The sequence below is a fragment of the Astyanax mexicanus genome, chromosome 13, assembly GCF_023375975.1.
Source record: "Astyanax mexicanus isolate ESR-SI-001 chromosome 13, AstMex3_surface, whole genome shotgun sequence".
Classification (NCBI taxonomy): domain Eukaryota; kingdom Metazoa; phylum Chordata; class Actinopteri; order Characiformes; family Acestrorhamphidae; genus Astyanax; species Astyanax mexicanus.
In genome coordinates this window covers 35,410,679-35,432,047 of record NC_064420.1, presented here as the reverse complement: position 1 = coordinate 35,432,047, position 21,369 = coordinate 35,410,679, and the positions used below count along the sequence as shown (strand labels likewise).

At 37.4% G+C, this 21,369-nt stretch overlaps 1 protein-coding gene across 2 annotated transcripts in view; it reads right to left on the bottom strand.

Annotated features, from left to right (window-relative positions):
• Window positions 1-1,470: 1,470 nt before the first annotated feature.
• Window positions 1,471-21,369, bottom strand: part of si:ch211-112c15.8 (tumor necrosis factor receptor superfamily member 1A) — a 32,660-nt gene continuing 12,761 nt past the window's right edge. For both annotated transcript variants that reach the window (XM_022677436.2, XM_022677435.2), the window contains exons 2-10: window positions 20,892-20,964; window positions 19,175-19,300; window positions 18,939-19,076; window positions 17,045-17,123; window positions 12,578-12,621; window positions 12,077-12,235; window positions 11,889-11,920; window positions 11,751-11,787; window positions 1,471-6,635 (exon numbers count right to left, since the gene is read on the bottom strand). In XM_022677436.2, coding sequence (XP_022533157.1) covers window positions 6,343-6,635; window positions 11,751-11,787; window positions 11,889-11,920; window positions 12,077-12,235; window positions 12,578-12,621; window positions 17,045-17,123; window positions 18,939-19,076; window positions 19,175-19,283 — 891 coding nt within the window. In that variant the 5' untranslated portion in view covers window positions 19,284-19,300; window positions 20,892-20,964 and the 3' untranslated portion in view covers window positions 1,471-6,342. The remainder of the gene's footprint in view (window positions 6,636-11,750; window positions 11,788-11,888; window positions 11,921-12,076; window positions 12,236-12,577; window positions 12,622-17,044; window positions 17,124-18,938; window positions 19,077-19,174; window positions 19,301-20,891; window positions 20,965-21,369) is intronic.

Sequence of the window (21,369 nt, the reverse complement as noted above, 5' to 3'; positions counted from 1 at the left end):
TTTAACTATATCTGGGGTAGTATTTTATTACCCTTGTTTTACCTTTTCCCACAGTAATGTAATAAAAAAAAACGTTTAAACTAGGGTGTCAATTACACTTCTGGCTTTAACATATATGTACAGCTCTGGAAAGAAGTAAGAAGCAACTTCAGTTTTTAAATCAGTTTCTGTAATCTTGCTATTTATAGGGATATGTTTGAGTAAAATTCTAAATAAAAATATTGTCATTTAGAGCATTTATTTGCAGAAAATTGGAAATGGCTGCAATACAAAAAGGATGCAGAGCTTTCAGACCTAATGCAAAGAAAACAAGTCATATTCATAAAAATGTTTAAGAGTTCAGGAATCAATATTTAACCCTGGTTTTTAATCACAGTTTTCATGTATCTTGGCATGTTCTCCACCAGTCTTACACATTGATTTTGGGTAACTTTATGCCACTCCTGATGCAAACATTCAAGCAGTTCAGCTTGGTTTGATGGCTTAAGATCAACCATCTTCCTCTTGATTATATTCTACAGCTTTTTAATTTGGTAAAATAAAAAAACTCATCATTTTAAAGTGGTCTCTTACTTTTCAGAGCTGTAGTTTCTGTATTAAGCTGAGGTAAAGCTTAAGCTTAAAGCTTAACCACCACCCTGTTGTGGTAAAATATAAAAAAATAAGGTAAAAAAAACATAATTTTATAAAAACAGAATGTACCTTTGAAGTAGAATAAGATCACTATGAACAATTAAAAAGGTTAGTAACTCTAGATCAATGACATTTTTACTAATGTTCACTCTGTCTCTGTCCAACCTGTTGTGCAGCTCGGCCTTGACAGGGAGGGTGCATAAATTCAAGTGAAAATATAAAGAAATTAACCTGAGAAAATATAATTTCTGTAAATTCTAAAGTTTTATAAATATGACCACTGAAGTCTTCAGGTATTTATACTCTGATGGAATTCAAGAAATACAGCTCTGTAAAAAATTAAGAGACCACTTCAGTTTCTGAATCAGTTTCTCTTATTATCCTATTTATAGGTATATGTTTGAGTAAAATGAACATTGTTGTTTTATTTTATAAACCACGGACAGCATTTTACCAAAATTCCAAATAAAATATTGTCATTTATAAAGTATTTATTTGCAGAAAAGAGAGAAATGGCTGAAATAACAAAAATGCAGATGTCGAGCTTTCAGAACTTAAATAATGCAAAGAAAATAACAATTCATATTCATAAAGTTTCAATATTTGGTGGAATAACCCTGTTTTTGATCATAGTTTTCTTGCATATTGGCATGTTCTCCTCCACCAGTCTTACACACGGCTTTTGATTAACTTCATGCCAGCAGTTCAGCTTGGTTTGATGGCTTGTGATCATCCATCCTCTTAATAATATTCCAGATCAATTTGGTAAAATTAAAGCTACATTTTATATGGTCTCTTATTTTTTCCAGAGCTGTATGTAGGAACCTAAATCAGACAAAGGTTTAAAGCTGTATTTTATTAATGAGAACATTTTACAGATTGTTTTACAGCCCAAAACAAATACACAAACATAAATACAGTAAAAAAAATGCGTTGTTCAAATGGGCGTATACAGACACTGATTTAATCGAAAGGGCAGCATTTACAAAATGAAAAAATAAAAAGCAAGAGGAAATGCTGTCAAGTGAGTCACTGAGGCCTACAACAGGACTCCAAGTTACACGTCAGATCAAGCCGAGCTGGATGGAAAACAGCTCCTCTTCAGTTACGTGCTTCACTGACGTCCTGTACTGCTTTATTTACTCTTCTTGTGGTGAGCTGGGCGGGGAAAGTGCCTACGAAGAGTGAATTTCATGTGCATGATATTGATCTTCAGAGAACGAGGGGTGGGGATTTCCTTTCGTGTTGCTCAGTAACCACACTGCCCAGTAAACGCCACTGTCCTCCAAGTGGGGACTTTTGAGTGTCTGTACAGGGGAGTCCTAAACTGTAAACGCTTCCAATTCTTGGAGCAATTCTGCTAAACTGAGTAACACTAAGCACATGTACATCACCTTACACTCACACATACACACACACACAAACACACACATATAAATATACACTATGTATACGTATTACAAGTCGTTTTAGCCCACCATGACAACAGCGATAAGACTTTAAACATTTAGAACTAAAATTCAAGCTCTATGTAATGTTGCTTTTTAGTAGACACTCTCATTTCAGTTCTGGAATGTTTACTCATTATAATATCAGATCTACAGATGTATAAAGATATTATATATATTAGGCATATTGCCAGGGCAAACATCCTTAATCTTATTTTTATTGGTCATATGTTACTATTGATTTACATTGATTTTTAATGTTTTTTTTCTTTTGATCTATCTTTCTTTCTTATCTATTTCCCTTGCCTCTGCGCTCACTAGGGGTTCTGTATTCTGTATTTTCTATGTTTAATGTTTTGCCTGATTCTTTGTTCTGTGATCATGTTTCTGTAAAGCTGCTTTGTTACAACAGTAAAAAGCGCTATACAAATAAATTTGATTTGATTTGATCTATAGTTCCAGTATTTACAAGTAGAAAATGTTTTTCCAGATTTCTACACTGTAATTCTGACTATTAAAACTAGTTTTATACATTAGTAACATTATTATTATGATCTTTTAACTCAAATACAGTGGTGTGAAAAAGTGTTTGCCCCCTTCTTGATTTCCTGATTTTTTGCATGTTTGTCACACTTAAATGTTTTGGAACATCAAAATTTAAATATTAGTCAAAGACAACACAGGTAAACACAAAATGCTATTTTTAAATGAAACATAACCGTTACTGTGGTTTCTGACACCTGAGTATACTGTCTCTAGCCACACCCAGGCTTGATTATTGCCACACCTGTTCTCAGTCAAGACATCACTTAAATAGCACCTGCCTAACAAAGTGACGTCCACCTAAAGATCCTTAAAAGCTACACATGCCGAGATCCAGAAGAAATTCAGGAACAGATTCAGTTCTATCAGACTGGAAAGGGTTATAAAGCCATTTCCAAAGCTTTGGGAATCCAGCGAACCACAGTGAGAGTCATTGTCCACAAATGGCAAAGACATGGAACAGTGGTGAACCTTCCCAGGAGTGGCCGGCCACCCAAAATTACTGCGACGACTCATCCAAGAGGTCACAAAAGATCCCACATCAACATCCAAAGAACTGCAGGCATCACTTGCCTCAGTTAAGGTCAGTGTTGATGACTCCACCATCAGAAAGAGACTGGGGAAAATGGTCTACATGGCAGAGTTCCTAGACGAAAACCACTGCTAAGCAAAAAGAACATTAAAGCTTGTCTCAACTTTTCCAGAACACATCTTGATGATGCCCAAGATTTTTGGGAAAAAACTCTGTGTACCGATGAGACAAAAGTTGAACTCTTGGGAAGGTGTGTGTCCCAGTACATCTGGCGTAAAAGAAACACTGCATTCCAGAAAAAGAACATTATACCAACAGTAAAATATGGTGGTGGTAGTGTGATGGTCTGGGGCTGTTTTGCTGCGTCAGGACCTGGAAGACTTGCTGTGATAAATGGAACTATGAATTTTGCTGTCTACCAAAAGATCCTAAAGGAGAATGTCCGACCATCTGTTCGTGACCTCAAGATGAAACGAACTTGGGTTCTGCAGCAGGACAACGATCCAAAACACACCAGCAAGTCCACCTCTGAATGGCTGAAGAAAAACAAAATGAAGGCTTTGGAGTGGCCTAGTCAAAGTCCTGACCTGAATCCGATTGAGATGCTGTGGCATGACCTTAAAAAGGCCGTTAATGCTCGAAAACCCTCGAATGTGGCTGAATTACAACAATTCTGCAAAGATGAGTGGAGCCAAAAAAAGTGTAAAACTCATTGCAAGTTATCGCAAACGCTTGGTTGCAGTTGTTGCTGCTAAATGTGTGGCCAGAACAGCTATTAGGTTTAGGGGGCAATCACTTTTTCACACAGGGCCATGTAGGTTTGGATTTTTTTTCTCCCTTAATAATAAACACCTTCATTTTAAAATAGCATTTTGTGTTTACCTGTGTTGTCTTTGACTAATATTTAAATTGGTTTGATATTCCGAAACATTTAAGTGTGACAAACATGCAAAAAATCAGGAAATCAGGAAGGGGGCAAACACTTATTCACACCACTGTAGTACATAGCTACACTGCACATATCCTAAATACACATTAGAACAAGTCAAGACTACATCAGAGTTATCGTACATGAATATTTGTATTAATCAGAGATATCTTACAAATATATGGACCTGGACTTTTATCAGTCACCATCTTCTGTAGATCTGATAATATTACTATTAAACATTACAGAGCGGTTTCAAGTAGTAAAAATGGCATTATAGGGACCTAAGTAAGGACTTTTATAGTAAGGTCATTTTAGATTAAAACGACTTGCCATAGACATACGCATACGCATAGTCTCTATTGCTCTACTTTAGGTCTGTCACGATAACTGCATTATCAAATTATCACACTATAAATGACCACAGTGATTTTTTCTTAGTTTTAATTAACTCATTGTGTTTTCTTGCATGTTTTCCAGTCACGCAGGAACCAAAGCATCAAACACTGCTCCTCCATAAACACAGAGTAGAGGTGGTAAATAAGCATACATCTCCTAAACTATAAACACTTCAAAACAGTTCATTGTTTGTTTAAAGGGAGTACATTATTTGTATTATTATGCAATTACTTTATTATTATAATATTGTGTATTGCAATAACTTCTGGGACAGTATATCATCCAAAAAAATAATAAAGTTATAGTGACAGGCCTACTCTACTCTTCCCTAACCTTCAAGTATAAACAAATATGCTGTGAGATAGCATATTAAATATGAACAGACAAAAAACAAATACTATATACTATAGTATGAAGAACGATCAACTCTAAAAAGGTATTCTGTACATTTCAATGTGAATAAAAATGTGTGGTAAAAGCACATATGTGCTAGCTTGACTTTTGAAATGTCAAATACTGTATTTCACCCACAGCGCAGCATTTGTGGCAGCAGATGCACAACTCTGATAAACCTGAGTCATTTCTAAAACCCATCATTATGTGGATGAACAGCAATTGGTATCACGGTTCATCACACATGACTGACTGTGACCCTTGTAACTTCCCACACTCGTCACCTCCTTTAGATTTTATGGTGACTTAATGTGCATGATGATAAATATTGCTTGTGTATCATAGTTACTTACTGTTACATCGTTTTTTTTATTAGTTCAAACATGAAGCACTACTTCACATCTTGTGATTACTATTGACAATACAATCAAAAATCCAAACCTAATTAATAATATTTGGATAGGATTCTGTAGATTATTTACAAATATTTAAATTCTTAAAAACTAATCTGGTGAGTGGTTAGGATTACAACAAGGGTTTAGGCTTTGGGATCAGGTTAAGGATAGGATGAGGTAAAATAGAGAAAAATATCTACAAAGCATCTAAAGCATTCCAAAAAAGTGTTAGCCACACTTTAAACACTACAATGTTACTGTCACTGTTATCATACTGTAACTTAGTCATTCTATATACTGTACTGTACTTTTTGTTTTACAATTTAAGACCCTTCTAGGGAGAAATGAGGTATTTGAGATTTAGCCAGAAACATGCATGTGTTGTAACATCAGCGTTTTTTCGAAAGGCTTCATATTCATTGTTACAAAACAATGTTTTTTGTGTTGTGGGTATTTAAATACACATGGACAGGTGTGGCTAAAATCTACGATACAATCCAGGTACTAACAAAGATATAAACTCTGGTGTGTATTAAGTCTGAATTTGAAATTAAGCAGCAAAATAAGTAGAAAAGCCCATATTTTTTGTTTTCATGTTAACTTAGAACAGTGGTTTCAACAGAAAATTGAGCTTTATGAAAACTCTGACAATGTATGCGCTGCTGACAAGCTTTATGGAGAGGCAGATTTAATTTTTCATCAGTACTTGGCACCTGCCCAAACTGCCAAAAGTACCAGTGCCTGCTGTAATAACCACGGCATCACCATGACACCAGACCCAACAATGCAGACGAGCTGAAGGCCTCCATCAAAGCAACCTAATCTGGGTCACTTTTTTTTTTAGCAACTTGAAGTCTTTGAAATGCATTATCAATTAAACTAAAATTATTTAAACTAATGCGAGTAGAGGCAAGCCAACTGTTTACCGTTAACTATTCACCTCACCCAACTGCCACCATTTTAACTTTCTTGAGAACACTACTGAGAGGTCAGGACCTTGTGAGAAATGTAGAATATGACAACTGCATGCTTATCTATCTAGGCCATGTCCGTGTCAACCGTCTAAACCACCTAAACCTCCTCTAGGTGTAGGAGCTTTTCGCGCAGATCCTGGGCACAGCCTGACAGGTCCATGCAGTGTAGTGTAGAGTAGATGTTCTCCATCTCCGCCCCGTTTCTCTGGCTCCACAGTCGAAGCATCTGGTACTGCTGCTCCATATATGAGCAGGGTCCGGCCTCCATCTCCACTCGCTCCATCTGATCATCAGAAATCGCGAGCAGCCGCAAGAACTCCTTCCAGCGACGCACAGGAACCTCTTTGATGATGGTATACAGCACTAAAGCTGACCATGGGTCCTTCGGCCCTGGAGAAAGAACATGCATGTTTATGGAAGTGTAAATGAGATACCAGCACAACAAAACACATATACCATAAAACCCTTAGTGTTGCTTTGGGGCTTTTTTGTAAAAATGGAAATGTGTAACACCTTTAACATATTTAACTTTTGAAATTCATAACAAATATATTTTTGATGAAACCATTCAGCATTGTTCAAGCTTATTATATATTTGAAAACATTATTTTATTACATATCTTTAATTATTTACAGATCATCCATCTTTGTCTATATTGTTGTGTTTTAGTGCAACACTTAAAATGATAGGGCTGGCATAAACTCATTTGATTCGGGGTTGATCAAGAACTGTGATAAATTCAGTGGTGAGTGAAAAATGGTTTGAACTTTTAACTGAAAGCCATAAAGATTGCATGTCTTAGAAGTTTTAGATGCTTTCAAGTGTGGCTGCTTAGATGTACTCTGTTGAAACACCAACTTTTTTTTCTTTTCACTAGAAGAATTAAGGCTAAGGTGTTAGTCAGCAGTGGCATTAATCGGGGGGGCAGGCACGCAACATGATTCAGTAGTAAGATAATAAGATACTCGGAACTCTAAGTGTCTAAATCATTTTCTTTATCAGTTTCTTTTGTATATTATTATCTTACAACTGAATCAGGTTGCGTGCGAGCCCTCCCGATACACAAGTCAGGCCAACTTTAGACAGTTAAAAAGAAATGCTAGATGGTAAAGAGGTAACAGTACACAAAAGTCAGAGTTATTTTCCTTCAGTCTAAATAGTTTTTGAAGTTACAATGTGTCCCATCTATTGCCCTGTATTGCCCTGTACTTCTAGAATCTGGAAACTCAGGTTTCTAGATGATACACAAATTTATGTGATGTAAACCTCAAAATAGACACATATACAACCATCCAACGATGCAGCATAAGGTTTTTGGGTAGCACATATCTGTGAAATTACTGTATTTAATCTAGTAGCTCATATTGTGTATTCCCCATTTGACTGAGTGGACCAAACTATGGCTCCCATACCTTACAGTACAGTACAGTTTAATACCTCTCCACATACCTTTATGCTCCTTTTTTATTTGTTCTGAAATATGTTTAGTTAATGTTATTAGATAGATATTAGATTTTCTAAACATTTATTTCCTTTTATTGGAAGTTTAGTTTATTTGAACTTCTTCAACTGCAGACTTATATTTTGTTAGATTTCTAAATAATCTCAAGGCTTGTTACTGATAAACTAGTCAGATTTATTAAGTACTTAAATACTTTATTAAGGGACTACTTTGAAAGGATAATTTTGATATTTAGTTAGAAGACTAAATAATCAGAGAATGGGATCATGTACATGCCTTTCGGTGTTTCAGGCTTTAATAGGGCAGCGTTGTTGTTGAGGTAAATGGCAGTGTATTTCACTCTTTTTTTTAACTTCACTTCCTTTCTTCAAAACAAGACAGGAGACAGATACATTTATCAGCCCACAAAGTGCACAACAGTGAATGCAATAAAACTGATTAGGGTAGATTAGGTTATGTAACCCGCAATATCTGAGTCTGCAGTTCAAATTTAGGTTGTGTGTACTAAATGCAAATGAGTGGCCTAGAAAATCGAGTTTTAAATTAATATATTTTTTTGGTCCCAGAAATAATTGCACTAAATTATTTGATTGGCATTTTAAGATCATTTTACACCACTGATATTTTATTAACAGCATAATAATGTAACTGCACACGTTTAAAGATTTGATAATTTGATTTGTTTAATTAATAATAGTTTAGGAGATGTTTTTGAATTTTATACTAAACAAATGTTTATGTTGTATACTGTGTCAATGTTAATGCACTGATTGATGGAAAACTAATTCATTCTTCTCTAAACAAGCTCGCACAACTAAGCACAATGGGCGATATGGACGGAAGAACTAATTCAGGTCTATATAGTGTTTGCCTGTCTCTGGATGTACACTATTTTTCACTGTCACTGTGATTAACATCTTTTATCTGTATGAGAATAATACATTTGCTATGAAGTAATAAGCTAAGGAAGGAACTTGTGTAGCTGTTTTCTTGAGTCCTGTCTGGGAAGAGAAGGTTGATGCTTTTCTGCAGAAGTTCATGTGATAGGCAGATAATAAAGCTGTGATAACAGAAATGTGTACAGAGGCCACAGGAAGTGTGAGCGACATAGGGAAGAATGAGGTATGCTGTCGTATCTGATGTTTCAGCTTTTCTGTAGCCCTTCTATCACTTTCATCACTGTACCTCCAGCCTAGCCGACACGCTCACAAACACCCACCTGATTAATATTAGGATAAGACTCAGGGCTGACAGGAAAGGGTGTGTTTTTCACAATTTCTTTAATTTCTTCAAACAAGAAGAAAGAAATGAAAATTTTGAGATTGTGACTAATCGTTATCTACACTCACAGCTAGGGCTGGGCGATGTGATTACAAACTCATACCTCTATACGCTTAAGAGAAAAAGCGATAATATGATACAATATGAAATTATATAATATAGTAATTAACAAAAAACAGTTGCACTCTTGGCTGAACAAAATGCACTGGATTATGTTGTTCGAGAAGTTGCTTATATAGCATATTTTGCACGGGACTACTGTGTCATTCAAAAACCAAACTAAGGCTGGACAATATGACTAAAACTCATATCTCGGGGCGCAGAGCGGTCCAGTGGTCTAAAGCTACCACTATGAGTGGGAGGTTGCAGGTTCGAACCCCCACCCATGCAGCTTTGCCATCAAGCTGCCGGCGCTCAGAGGGAGCAAAATTGGCTCTGCTCCCTCTGGGTGAGTAGATGGCGCTCTTTCCCCACATCACTCCTAGGGTGATGTCCGCAGCAAAGGGCGCCTGTGAGCTGATGTATCAGAACTGAGTCGCAGCGCTTTCCTCTGAGCGCGCTGGCTGCTCGGCAATGCTGCATCAGCTCGAAAAGAAGCGGTGTCTGACTTCACATGTATTGGAGGAGGCGTGTGCTAGTCTTCACCCTCCTGGTGTGTTGGGGCTTTACTAGTGATAGGGGGAGTCCAAATGAGTGGGTTAAGTAATTGGCCGTGTAAATTGAAAAAACAAACAACAAAAAAAAAAACTCATATCTCGATATGTTTAAGAAACATTTGATGTTCAATATGATTGGATATGATGAAAACCTTAATAAAACTTATAATGTTAAAGCCTCAATATTCATTCATAGCACCCTAAATAAAACGTATAGTACATTTAAAGAGGAAATTGTGTCTTTAACTGTGTATCTTGATATGTATTTTACTGGCTCAGCAAACTTCACTGGATTATGTTGTTTAAGATTGTAAAATAAATTTGTCATGCTGCTCCTTAAATGTCTCTACCACATAATTTGCACAATATTGTACTCTGTTGAGTGTTATTCCTTTCAGAAACTAAACAATTTCCACACAAACAACCCATGTACGCTCTTGTTTGGAATTAAATCGCACTCAGATGGTAACCTGTTTTGCAGGTGTGATATTATAATATCGTCATTTTTTTATATTTGTTACAATTTGATACCGTTTCTATATATGGTATCAAACAAAAGTGTGTACACGCCTCACATTTCTGCAAATATTGTATTATATATTTTAATGGGACAACACTATAGAAATTAAATTTGGATATACTTAGAGTAGGGAGTGTAAAGCTTTTATATTGGTTTAGATTTACTGACTAAATAACTTAATACACAGCCATTAGTATCTAAATAGCTGGCAACAAAAATGAGTAGACTTCACATTAAATGTGTCCAAATTGTGCCCAAAGTGTCTGTATTTTGTGTGACCACCATTATTATCTAGCACTGACTTAACCCTCTTGAGCATGGAATTCACCAGTTGCCCCAGTTGCCCCTAAAATTCTCTTGCACTCCTTCAAGATAACATTCATGGCACACCTTGTGCTCCTCCACCTTCTGCTTAAGAATACCCCACAGGTGCTCAATTAGGTTTACTCCCCAGTGCCAACAGCACTCACGCAGCCCTAGACCATGATCCTACCACCACCATGCTTGACTCTAGGCAAGAGACAGTTGCCTTGGCACTCCTCTCCAAAATACCGCCACACATGCTGGACACCATCTGAGCCAAACAAGTTTATTTTGTTCTCGGAATCCATACTCTTGTCTTCAGCAAACTGTTTGCAGGCTTTCTTGTGTGTCAGCTTCAGAAGAGGCTCCCTTCTGGAACAGCCTTGTGAAAGGATTGAGAGCACCAAGTCTATGTCTTACATCCTCAGTAGGTTCTTTGCCATAAAGTACCATGTTGAATATCCTGTGGCCGGTATGACAGAATTGTACCCAAAACAACCAATTTAACAGCCCTGCTCCCTATTCACATCAGGGATATTGTAATTCTAATGAGCAACATCACACCAGGCAGGGAGAATGACACAATTGGGCACAATTTGGACATGTTCACTGTGGGATTATGACTTGTGTTGCTAGCTATTTAGTCATGAATGGCTGTGTGTTAAGTTATTTTCAGAAAACTACACAACTACAACTATAAGTTGTACACTCCTCTACTTTTAAGTTACATCCAAGTTTCATTTCTATAGTACTGTCTCATTGACAAATATAATAAAATGTTTGCAGGAACTAAACATAAACATAAAGCTACATTCTCTCAAGTACTTTGAGTTGCAGAAAAGCACTTTGGCTCAATGAGAAAAAAACACATTTCTTGAAGAGATGAGGGAGTATAAAGAACATTTCAAAGATCTAAATAATCTCAACTTGGTGCAAAGGCTCTTTACAAGTTTAAAAGGTTCTTTACTCTCAAATTACCTCTACACTTTGAATCATCTTTATGTATACAAGTAATACAAGGTCTGTGATACATGTTGCTGTCATTCAAAAACCTTTTTTTACTTTTGGTCTATTTATTGTTATATTAAGACATTATTATAAAGATTGCATTCTAATTGTTCCAATATCTCTGTGGACACATTTTTCATTGGTACAAAATATGCAGCTTGAACTAAAATAATTACAAAATATATAAAAGCCACAAGGTTTTTATATATGATGACAACAACATGCAGTGTCAAGCTTTTCTAAAAAAATGCACAGAAAATAACAATTACTATGCCTTTTGTGTGAGGGTCATCTTCCAAGTCCGAGAAATGCTTAAAAAAAAACAAATAAACAAACAGAAAAACAAACATCAATTTACAAGTTTTAAAGACACTGGAAAAGTGAAATGTAGAGTGGCGAAGGAGATACCAACCAGCAGCGTAGGAACAGGTCCACCAGGCTGAACTATTCAAACAAAAGGCAACAATGAACTATAAGTATATCTGTCCACAGAATGATCACATTTTCACTTACATAAATTCATCAAAGTGCTTTAGATCTGTACATTCAACCTAAATAAACCAAATAAATAAACTTATAGCAAGTAAAGTAAAAATTTACCAGGTATATGCACATTTCTTGGGATGACTTTCTTTTGATCTTTCCAGATCCACCGTTTTCTCTTCCTACAGGTCCAGCAAACAAGGAAAGAAACAAAAAGCAGCAGCAGCAAAACTGGCAGAACGATCAGCAGCACCTGAATCCAATCTCCAGGTGGTTCTAAACAAGACAAAATATTTTATTATAATAAATATTGTGATACACTGTATCACAACAGACCCACCAGAGAGCAGGTATAGCCACAGCAGGTATAGCCAGAGCAGGTATAGCCACAGCAGTGCTGCTGGAATTTTTAAACACTGCTATGTCACTGCTGGACTGAGAGTAGTCCACCATGACATCACTGTAGTACTAAAAATGACCCACCACACAAATAATACCTGCTGTGTGGTGGTCCTGTTGAGTCCTGAACTTTGAAAAACAGGGTGAAACAAGGTGTATGAATGTATGAAATAAGAAATGTATGTTAAATAGTGTGTGTCTTCATGTGTGTGATATTACCTTTAGTACAAAACGATTTACAGTCTTCATTGGCACAGTAATTGCTGAAATAATGAGAGAGAAAAAGGCTGTAAATAAAATCTGTGTTAAAATTCATGTAATGAAAGTATTTATATATATACAGCTATCATTCCCAAGATGACAATGGCAGGATTCATGGTGTTGGAATTGTGAAAGAGTGGTTCAGGAAGCATGAGATCACCATTTTCACACATGGATTCTCCACCTCTTCTTGTGGAGTCCCACAGGGTTCTATAGTAGGGCCTATGATAATGTGACCACTTCTGTAGGCCATAGATAGTATAAAGGTCCAATCAGATAAAAAAAAAAATTACACCTTAACAACCTGTTGTCACATAGCAAATTAGCAACACAGCGGTTTCATGTACGATTCAGAGTTGAGGAACCAAGAGTTGAATAGGAACCAAGAGAGTGAATAAGAAAAAAGAAAGTAAATAACAAAGCGAGACAAATTAATTGACTGGATGAAGATCATGAATTGGTATGTCCCCCCAGTGGGCCCCAGTTGCATTGCTAATGGGCATTTGGCCAAAACCTTACATTCTGTTTTTCTGTTTCAGAAATTGAGATTTTTTTCCAATCTAAAAAAATATTGCAAAAAACTATTTATGATGTGAAATTTAAATTATTTGCAAAAATAAATCATTACATTTAGGTCAAGCTTGTTGATTGGTCTGGCATGGTATAGTGGTATAGTGGTTATCCTACTGAAATCTTTTCAGAATAGTTTAGAAGAACATATCTGCTTCTCGTTTGTAAGGATGGACTTTCATACTATGGAAAGTGAGATACAAGTGTAGCAGTGTGCTTAAATGTAAAAAATATTAATCTCATGTTTAGACGCATTTAGAGAAGCACTGTCCATTTCGATGCTCCTCTGACAGCCCAGCCCTATTACTAGAGTAGTAAGACTCAATGTAATGTACACTGCGCACACAGATACGGAAACACTTAATCATCACTGTAAAACACAAAGTCAATTCAGTCAGGAAGCATTGTGAGTCATTGAAAGTAAGGATTTTAAATCAAGTTTATCTGCTTTGAAGCAAATGGAAGTGACATCAGGTGCACCAGAGAAGCAACAGCAAGACAACCCCCAAAAAGGAAATGGTTTTGCAGGTGGTGGCCCCAGACAAATGCTTTCTACTCAACCCTCCTGACTGATTTCTCTCTAGTTTTGAGTTTTGCTCAGGTGCAGGTCATGCTATTACAAGAGGTTTTACTGTGTCTTCCAGAAGAAGAGTCTCAAGCAGGGTTCTTGCACCATTTTTAAAGTCAAATTTAATGCTTTAATACCTGCCAGTTCACCGCTTATGTTAGTATGTTAGCTAGCTCGTCGCTAACATTAGTATGTTAGCAATTTACCGTTAATGTTAGTATGTTAGCTAGCTCGTCGCTAACATTAGTAAGTTAGCTAGCTCACTGCTAATGTTAGTATGTTAGCTAGCTCGTCACTAACATTAGTATGTTAGCTAGCTCACCGCTAATGTTAGTATGTTAGCTAGCTCGTCGCTAACATTAGTATGTTAGCTAGCTCACCGCTAATGTTAGTATGTTAGCTAGCTCGCTGCTAATGTAAGCCGCCTCACCGCTAACCTTAACCTTAAAGTAAGTATGTGCTTACCCACCAGCATTAAATGCACCATCTGAAAATTTAATACGTACAGCAAATTTACAGTAAATTTATGACCTTAATTACCCAGATTTTAATTTAAAGCATTTTTAGACTTTTTAAGGACCTGCAAAGATTAAATACTACAAACTGACGAGCTACTGGGCTACTGGTGTGCAAGTTTCTTAACAAACCTGATACAATTCATGGAAAACTGGATGAGCTATGATTTCAATGTTTTATTGCTATTCATTTCTATTCATATTTTATATATAAATTTGAGTCTGTGGGTTAATGATTTTGGTTTCCATTGACTGTTGCTATGTAATTTTGGTCACAACTAACTATACAATTTATGTCAGCAAAGATTTTTAACCTGAATCTTTCGTTCATCGAGATTCGACGTGCGATTTAAGTGTTCCCTTAATTTTTCAGAACAGTGTATTTTCTGTCTATTTTTGCCTCCTTGAAACTGTTGGTGCTTGGCAGAAATCTTTTGGACTGAGGTGCTCATGGGGGACATCTTATCATGCTGGTAAGGAAAAACATGATTCTAACCTATTTGCTGGCTTCTAAGGATGCAGAGTATGTTGTCATATACTCCATCTGTAAGCATAAACCTACACACTTGGGGCTGTCACGGACTGAGAGCCCTTTAACGGAAAGGGGAGATTTAGCTAATAATGGGCCCACTCGCTTTCACTTCTGCTTGAGCTATATTTGCTTCAATTACATTTACATACAATAAAAAAAAGACAAACATTTTTTTAATATATTATATTAATATATTTTTTTAAAACCCATCCTTTCTTGCAAAACAGATCACACACGAAAGAAATGAACATAGCTGAACACAGCATACACATAGTACAGGACACAGGACAGCTCTGTCTTTTGACTGATAACTAAGCAGACTTGACTTAAAATTTATGACAACTTATTAGGCACTGCTGTGGAGTGGGTGTAACTAATAAGCTTGTCACAGTGTGTACTGTACAGATGTTATGGTTGTGACATTTCCTTAGGAGATCTGATTAGTAGAACTTTTGTAAAATGGCAGGAAATTCTTGCTCCTGTATACAGGAAACCCACAACCCACTAACCTATATGCATCAAGATTCCACTTTGAAGAATCAAACAGAATCTGAAACGTTTTCACTAACGCTTCTGAACTTTTTTGAAGTGGCAACAGCTCTAAATGTGTAGTCATTATCTGCCCTTAGTAGAGTTTTGAAACTGAAAAAAGGAGTGAGCTAAAAATTAATACAGAGCACTTGAGGATCTAGGGTCTATTGTTAGGTCTATTGTTACTGCTTTACCCACAATGTAGAGATAAACTGAAATTCATTATTCAAACTCTCTTAATATGCATACGTGATTACCAATCTGATTATATTTTCTATACTATCTCATAAAACAGCCAGTATGTTTCATCAGATATTAAGGAAAAATGCACTCTTAGGCACTGGCATCTTTTTACAGCAGGACTTTAACCAGCATTTTCTTCTCTGAAACTTGCGTGTGATTTAGCCTCTGACCCCACGTACTGCCCATTCCCCAGTCCTAAGTCATGTTGGAAATATCTAGTTCACGAGACGAAAGCACATGAATGCCTATTTACCAATAGGAGGGTTAAGTCCTGATTTTTTTTTAAATTGTGGACGTGTCAGAAAAACACGCTTGTAAAAAACATTTGTAAAAAAACAAACAAACAAAAAAACAGATACGTACATGGCACTGATACTTCTACCAAATAAAAATCCTTGCTCACCTAATGCTCTTAATTATTTTTTTTATTTGCGTTAATTGTAAATATATGTGATCTTTGCAGGCAACAAACATCAGAAAGAATTAATGTCGTATGTGACTTGAAAGCAGCATATTTCCACAGCCTGGGTTGCCAGGTATGGAACACAGAGCACAATAGCAGGCAAACACAGGGTGCTGCAGCCTTGGGATCCTTCTAAAACGTTCCATGACCAGGGATGGAGTAAAATAAGAGTACAAATTGGCAGTTAATTTAATAGATAGAAAAAACTTAAATCGTAGAAGGACTACAAGACTGATGCTTAGCGTCCATTTCTCTCCTTAACAGGTAAGCACTGAGACTCAGTTTTAGTTAGCTAAACTTAGCTAGCATTTATACTGTCCATGTAATTTCAAGTGGTCCATGTGCAGCTGTGTTTTCAAGACAGTGTGTATTTAATATACTGTAGGTAAAATGATCAATACAAGTGCTGTCTAAAGGCCAATTTATACTTCTGCGTCAAACCTATGCTGTAGCCTATGTGTATCCAGCAAGAGTGCGCTACACAGTGGAGCGAGTTTAAACTTCTGCGTGCGCATATCAGCGGCTCTACGTCACTCTAAATTTTAAACCGCAAAGGTGGGAATATGTGGGCGGGAACACTAGGACCTGCGGCCAAATCACAGCTGCGAGTGTCTGCGACACAAAGTTACATTTACAGGAAGGTGCCCATCGAGCTACAGCATAAAGTATGCAACGACGCGCAGGCTACGGCTTAGGTTGGACGAATAAGTATAAATTGGGCTTTACACAGTCATGCTACAGCATGCTAATATATAGCTCTACCAGTCAGAAATAGGAGCAGACAGACAACAGCTGTGTACTATCTCGGCACCAACCAGTGTGACATAAATATATGATAGAAACAAAAAGTTTGACTCTATAATGCCTTTATTTAGCTACTATGTGATTACATGATCATGTTCATTTGTGTTCGCCTGGTCAACAAGTTTCTATACATCTCATATATCCCATTTTTTTCTAAAAGCTGAACAAACCAATAGAACAATTCCACAAAGTTTCTTACTTGGCGCATGACTGGCATTTCCCGTCTTGCTTGTACTGACCATGCTTGCAAGATATGCACATATCTTTACATTCCGGGCCTGTGGAAGAAGGAGAAATGGAAGATGCTAATACTACAACATGCTAAAAAACAGAATAAGCACGTTCATACAGTAAGTAAAAAATCAGCAACAACAAATCAAGTTAACACCAGGACAACAAAGACTAGCACATGCCTCTTCCCAACACATGTGCAGTCAGCCTCCGACTCTATTCCAACCACCACTGATGCAGCATTATTGGATAGCCAGTGCACTCCTAGTGCTTTTCCACCAAAAGAACTAGTTCTGTTTGGGCTTATAAGAACCATGGTGCTTTTCAGCGAACCAGCCCACGTTTGTACCTAGGTTTAATTCAGAGGAGCTCTGCAGGAGGAAGAGCTTTCTCTTATTAAGCTCCCCAACTCTGGAATAATCTCCCCGAATATGTTCGGGACTCAGACACAGTCTTAATCTTTAAGTCTAGATTGAAAACTTGCTTGTTTAGTTTAGCTTTTGGTAATAACTATTTTTTCCTTTAGATAAGGCTGCAGATCCAGGGGTTCATGGACAGAGGGAATTGTGGTAAACTAAGATGCTGGTGCTGCTGATCTCCCACTGCACACAGTCATTCAGGTTTGTGGACGGTGGAGTGGGTGGATGCCGGTGTTTCAGGGAGCCTCCATGTCTGTGTTACCTTCTGGCTCTCTCCCTTTAGTTAGGCTGTCTTATTTAGATCTGCCGGAGTCATTAGCCACACTCTGATAATGTTTTATATTCTCTGCTTTACATAAATCCAGTCAAAACTAATTCCAGCTTTCTGCCTTCCTCCGAGTTACTGACTGCCCACCAGTCTGACCTGACACCGATGGATGTTGGACCCTCAGGCTCTCATGTCCCCTGTCTGTCCAGACTGGAAGTTTCTGAAGACAGCTCTTCTCCATCACCCACCACAGATCAGCCGCTCATCACCTATCTCACTCTATAAGCCATTAGTGGTGCTGCTATACTCCTGAATATATAAACCTATGTGGATGTATGAAAGACTTGTTAAAATTAATTTAAAAGCCGTTTGACCAGTGGTCGGATGGTCCCCCCTTAAATGTGAGTCTTGGTCCTTCTAAGGTTTCTTCCTCCTCCTCCAGCTCTGAGGGAGTTTTTCCTTGCCTCAGCGCTCACTGGGGGTTCTGTATTCTGTATTTTCTATGTTTAATCTTTTGTCTGACTCTTTGTCCTGTGATCACGTTTCTGTAAAGCTGGTTTGTGCCAACAACAGTTGTAAAAAGCGCTATACAAATAAATTTGATTTGATTTGATTAGTGGAACTGTCACATTATCAACAGAGGGTGTTGCACAGCACTGGTAAACAAAAGCAATCACAGTTTGCTCTAAAGAACCTAGTATTCTTCAGGTCCCACTGAAAACAAACGTCCCTGGTTCTGGAACTTACTTTTGTTGGTGGAAACGTGGCAAACTGGATCAAAATTAGGTTCACAGACCAAAACAGTGCTCTTTCCACATCAGAGGAAAGCACAGCAACCCAGCTCTGATACATCAGCCAACAGATGCCTGTGCTGACCAACATCACAGTAAGAGTGATTTTGGGAAGGAACACCATTTACCCAACCAGAGAGAGCAAGACCAATTGTGCTCTCTTGATCTCTGCCTGCATAATAGTCAGCTTTAAGCAGGGGCGTAGCAGCAAATTCTGGGCCCTGTACACCCTCTATGTTAATGGGCCCCTATCCATGCCAGTAAACAAAGGAAAGTGAGCGAAAAAAAAATCAGGATTTTCATGGGCCCCTCTCCCTACTCGGGCCCTGGGTAGTCAGGTCCACTTTTCCCCCCACTACCACGCCCATGGCTTTAAGTACTTACATGTGCTGCAGTTTTTGCACTTAATGCAGTTCACACAGCGAAAGATGGAAATGCGGTCGGGTTCTCTGTAGAAGCCATTTCCGCAGCCGCATTCCCGGTTGTTCTGAGATGTACAATTTTTTGTAACAATTTGATTCACTGAAAAAAACAAAAGATGGCATTAAACCCTTATGCACTTATGAGCTTTTACATTTATGAGTTAATGCATTTAAATTGTAAACAAAAATTTTACTCACGCCCAAGATCACAAGGTGTGCACCATAGACACTCTGTAGCTTCATTTTCAATTTTTGTGTATGTGCCATGTATACACTTCTTGCATAGGAAGTGGTTCTCTGAGCACATTTGCTTTTTGAAATAGCCTAAATGATCAGAAATATAGCAGATGTTTCAATGAGTATTTATTCATCATATACACATACAAAATGTCATGCGACAGGAACCAATATTGTATCCCATGCTTTTTTGGATGACCCATGGAAGCTAAAGAACTCTGCAATGACCTGTAGGACAGGGGACGGCAATAGGCGGCCCACTGGCCAGATGTGGCCCGCAAGTATGAAACATCTGGCCCGTGAGGTTGCTTAAACTATAATGAACAATAATAACAAAAAATACAAATAAAATGCCTCTCTGGCAAGCTTTTCTTTACATACCTCCCCTGTTGTTTGTCTGTTCACTTTCTTTCTAGCCCGACAGCACCACGATCACTGCGCTGTCTAATGTGGGTGGTCCAATGTGGGCCTTTTATTTAAATTAAGCTAAAGTGTGCTATGTTATTGGTATGGGGAAAGGTTGGTACCTAATTGTAACAAGTGTTTACTGAGTGGTTCCCGATGTGTTGCTAGTGGTTGCTAGATGATGGTAAAAATTAATGGGACTGAATAACGGTGCGCGTCCACTGGCACTTAAGCCCCGATGCCGCCGCATGCCGCGGTGCATGCTGGGTTGCGCTGCAGTGAGCGCAGCCCCGCCCTCTGGCAAGAAAGTTGAGCAGATCTTAACTTTATTCAAATGAATCCGGCCGCCACGCTGTGTCCAGCGAATCAGGAAACAGCAGGCTGTCACGCCACACAAAGACGAGCCTCACACACTCACAGAACAGGTGCCTTTCATACACTGAAGAGAGGCTAAAAATGGTGCAATATGGATTTATACAACTATAGATCACACTGAGGTTTATTAAAAATTTGAAATCTTAAACTTATGATTGACTACATCTGTTGCTTCATTTGAATTCAAATAGTCACGGACACGCTCACACGCAGCGAGCCGTGCTAGTGGATGCTCACCGTAAAAGGAATGATTGTTATGTATGAATGTTTGATAAAAAAAAAAATAATAATGGATGAGTGCAGGTCAGGATGGCTGTAGATAGCCGAAGGAGTACATGCAGTTTGGTGGCTTTCATACAAAGAGGAGATTGGGATTTGATAGAGACAGAAAATAAAGTGGAGTTAAAAGAAGTAATTAGGGATGAAAATAAAATGACAAACAAGTTAATTCTCTTTTCCATGCGCTTAAAATCTGTGACGTTTTTATGAAAGCCATGTTGTCTATTCAAACAGCAGTGTCGATATCGTAGAAACTGTGAGACAAGTTGCACAAAAATTATAATAATAATATAAATCGGATAATAACACAACCATCATAAAAATAAAAAAGGACACACATTGAAAGGGAAGCTTGTGAACATTTTTATGGTTGGTGTTGTACAAATTATAAATTCATTATAAATGCTTTCTGTAACTTTTTTTTACTTTAGTGAGGTGTGCAGGATAACTAACATTATAACTCGGCACACCTCGAGAAATATTCATGTAAAATCCTGTAATATTATTTCCATATCTCACAATTTGGACAGAATTGCTATGTAGAATGTGAATTACACTTCCAGACTGTAACAGGACTTAACTGAATATTTTTTAAGCCAAGATTAAACATTTTGTTTACCTGCTGGACAGCGTTTGCTAATTAGTTCACCATCTTTTGGCTGACACTGAGCAGCTAATGTTAGAGGCAATACCTGCAGAAAAAACATCACACACACACAAGCAAACAAACACACACACATTCATCAGCACCAAAACAATAAATTAAACAAAACAGTATCATTTGTATACAGAAATATATGGCACACCAGTGCTATCATGAAACAATGTGTGCATCTCCAAAAAGGCAGCTTTATAGGAGGAGGAACAAAACTTTATAAACGTTTAACATTAATGACAAATTCATGTAAATTATTTTGAGCCATATCTATTGGTTCATTTATTATGAGATTTTGGATTAAAGAAAAAGACGAACATTGCATTTTTGTTGCATGAAAGAGAAAATGTACACTTTGTTACAGTTTATAACATGTTTATAAAACATAAGTTCATAACAAGGTTATTATATCAAAATATATCTGTGAAGTTAAAATGTGAAA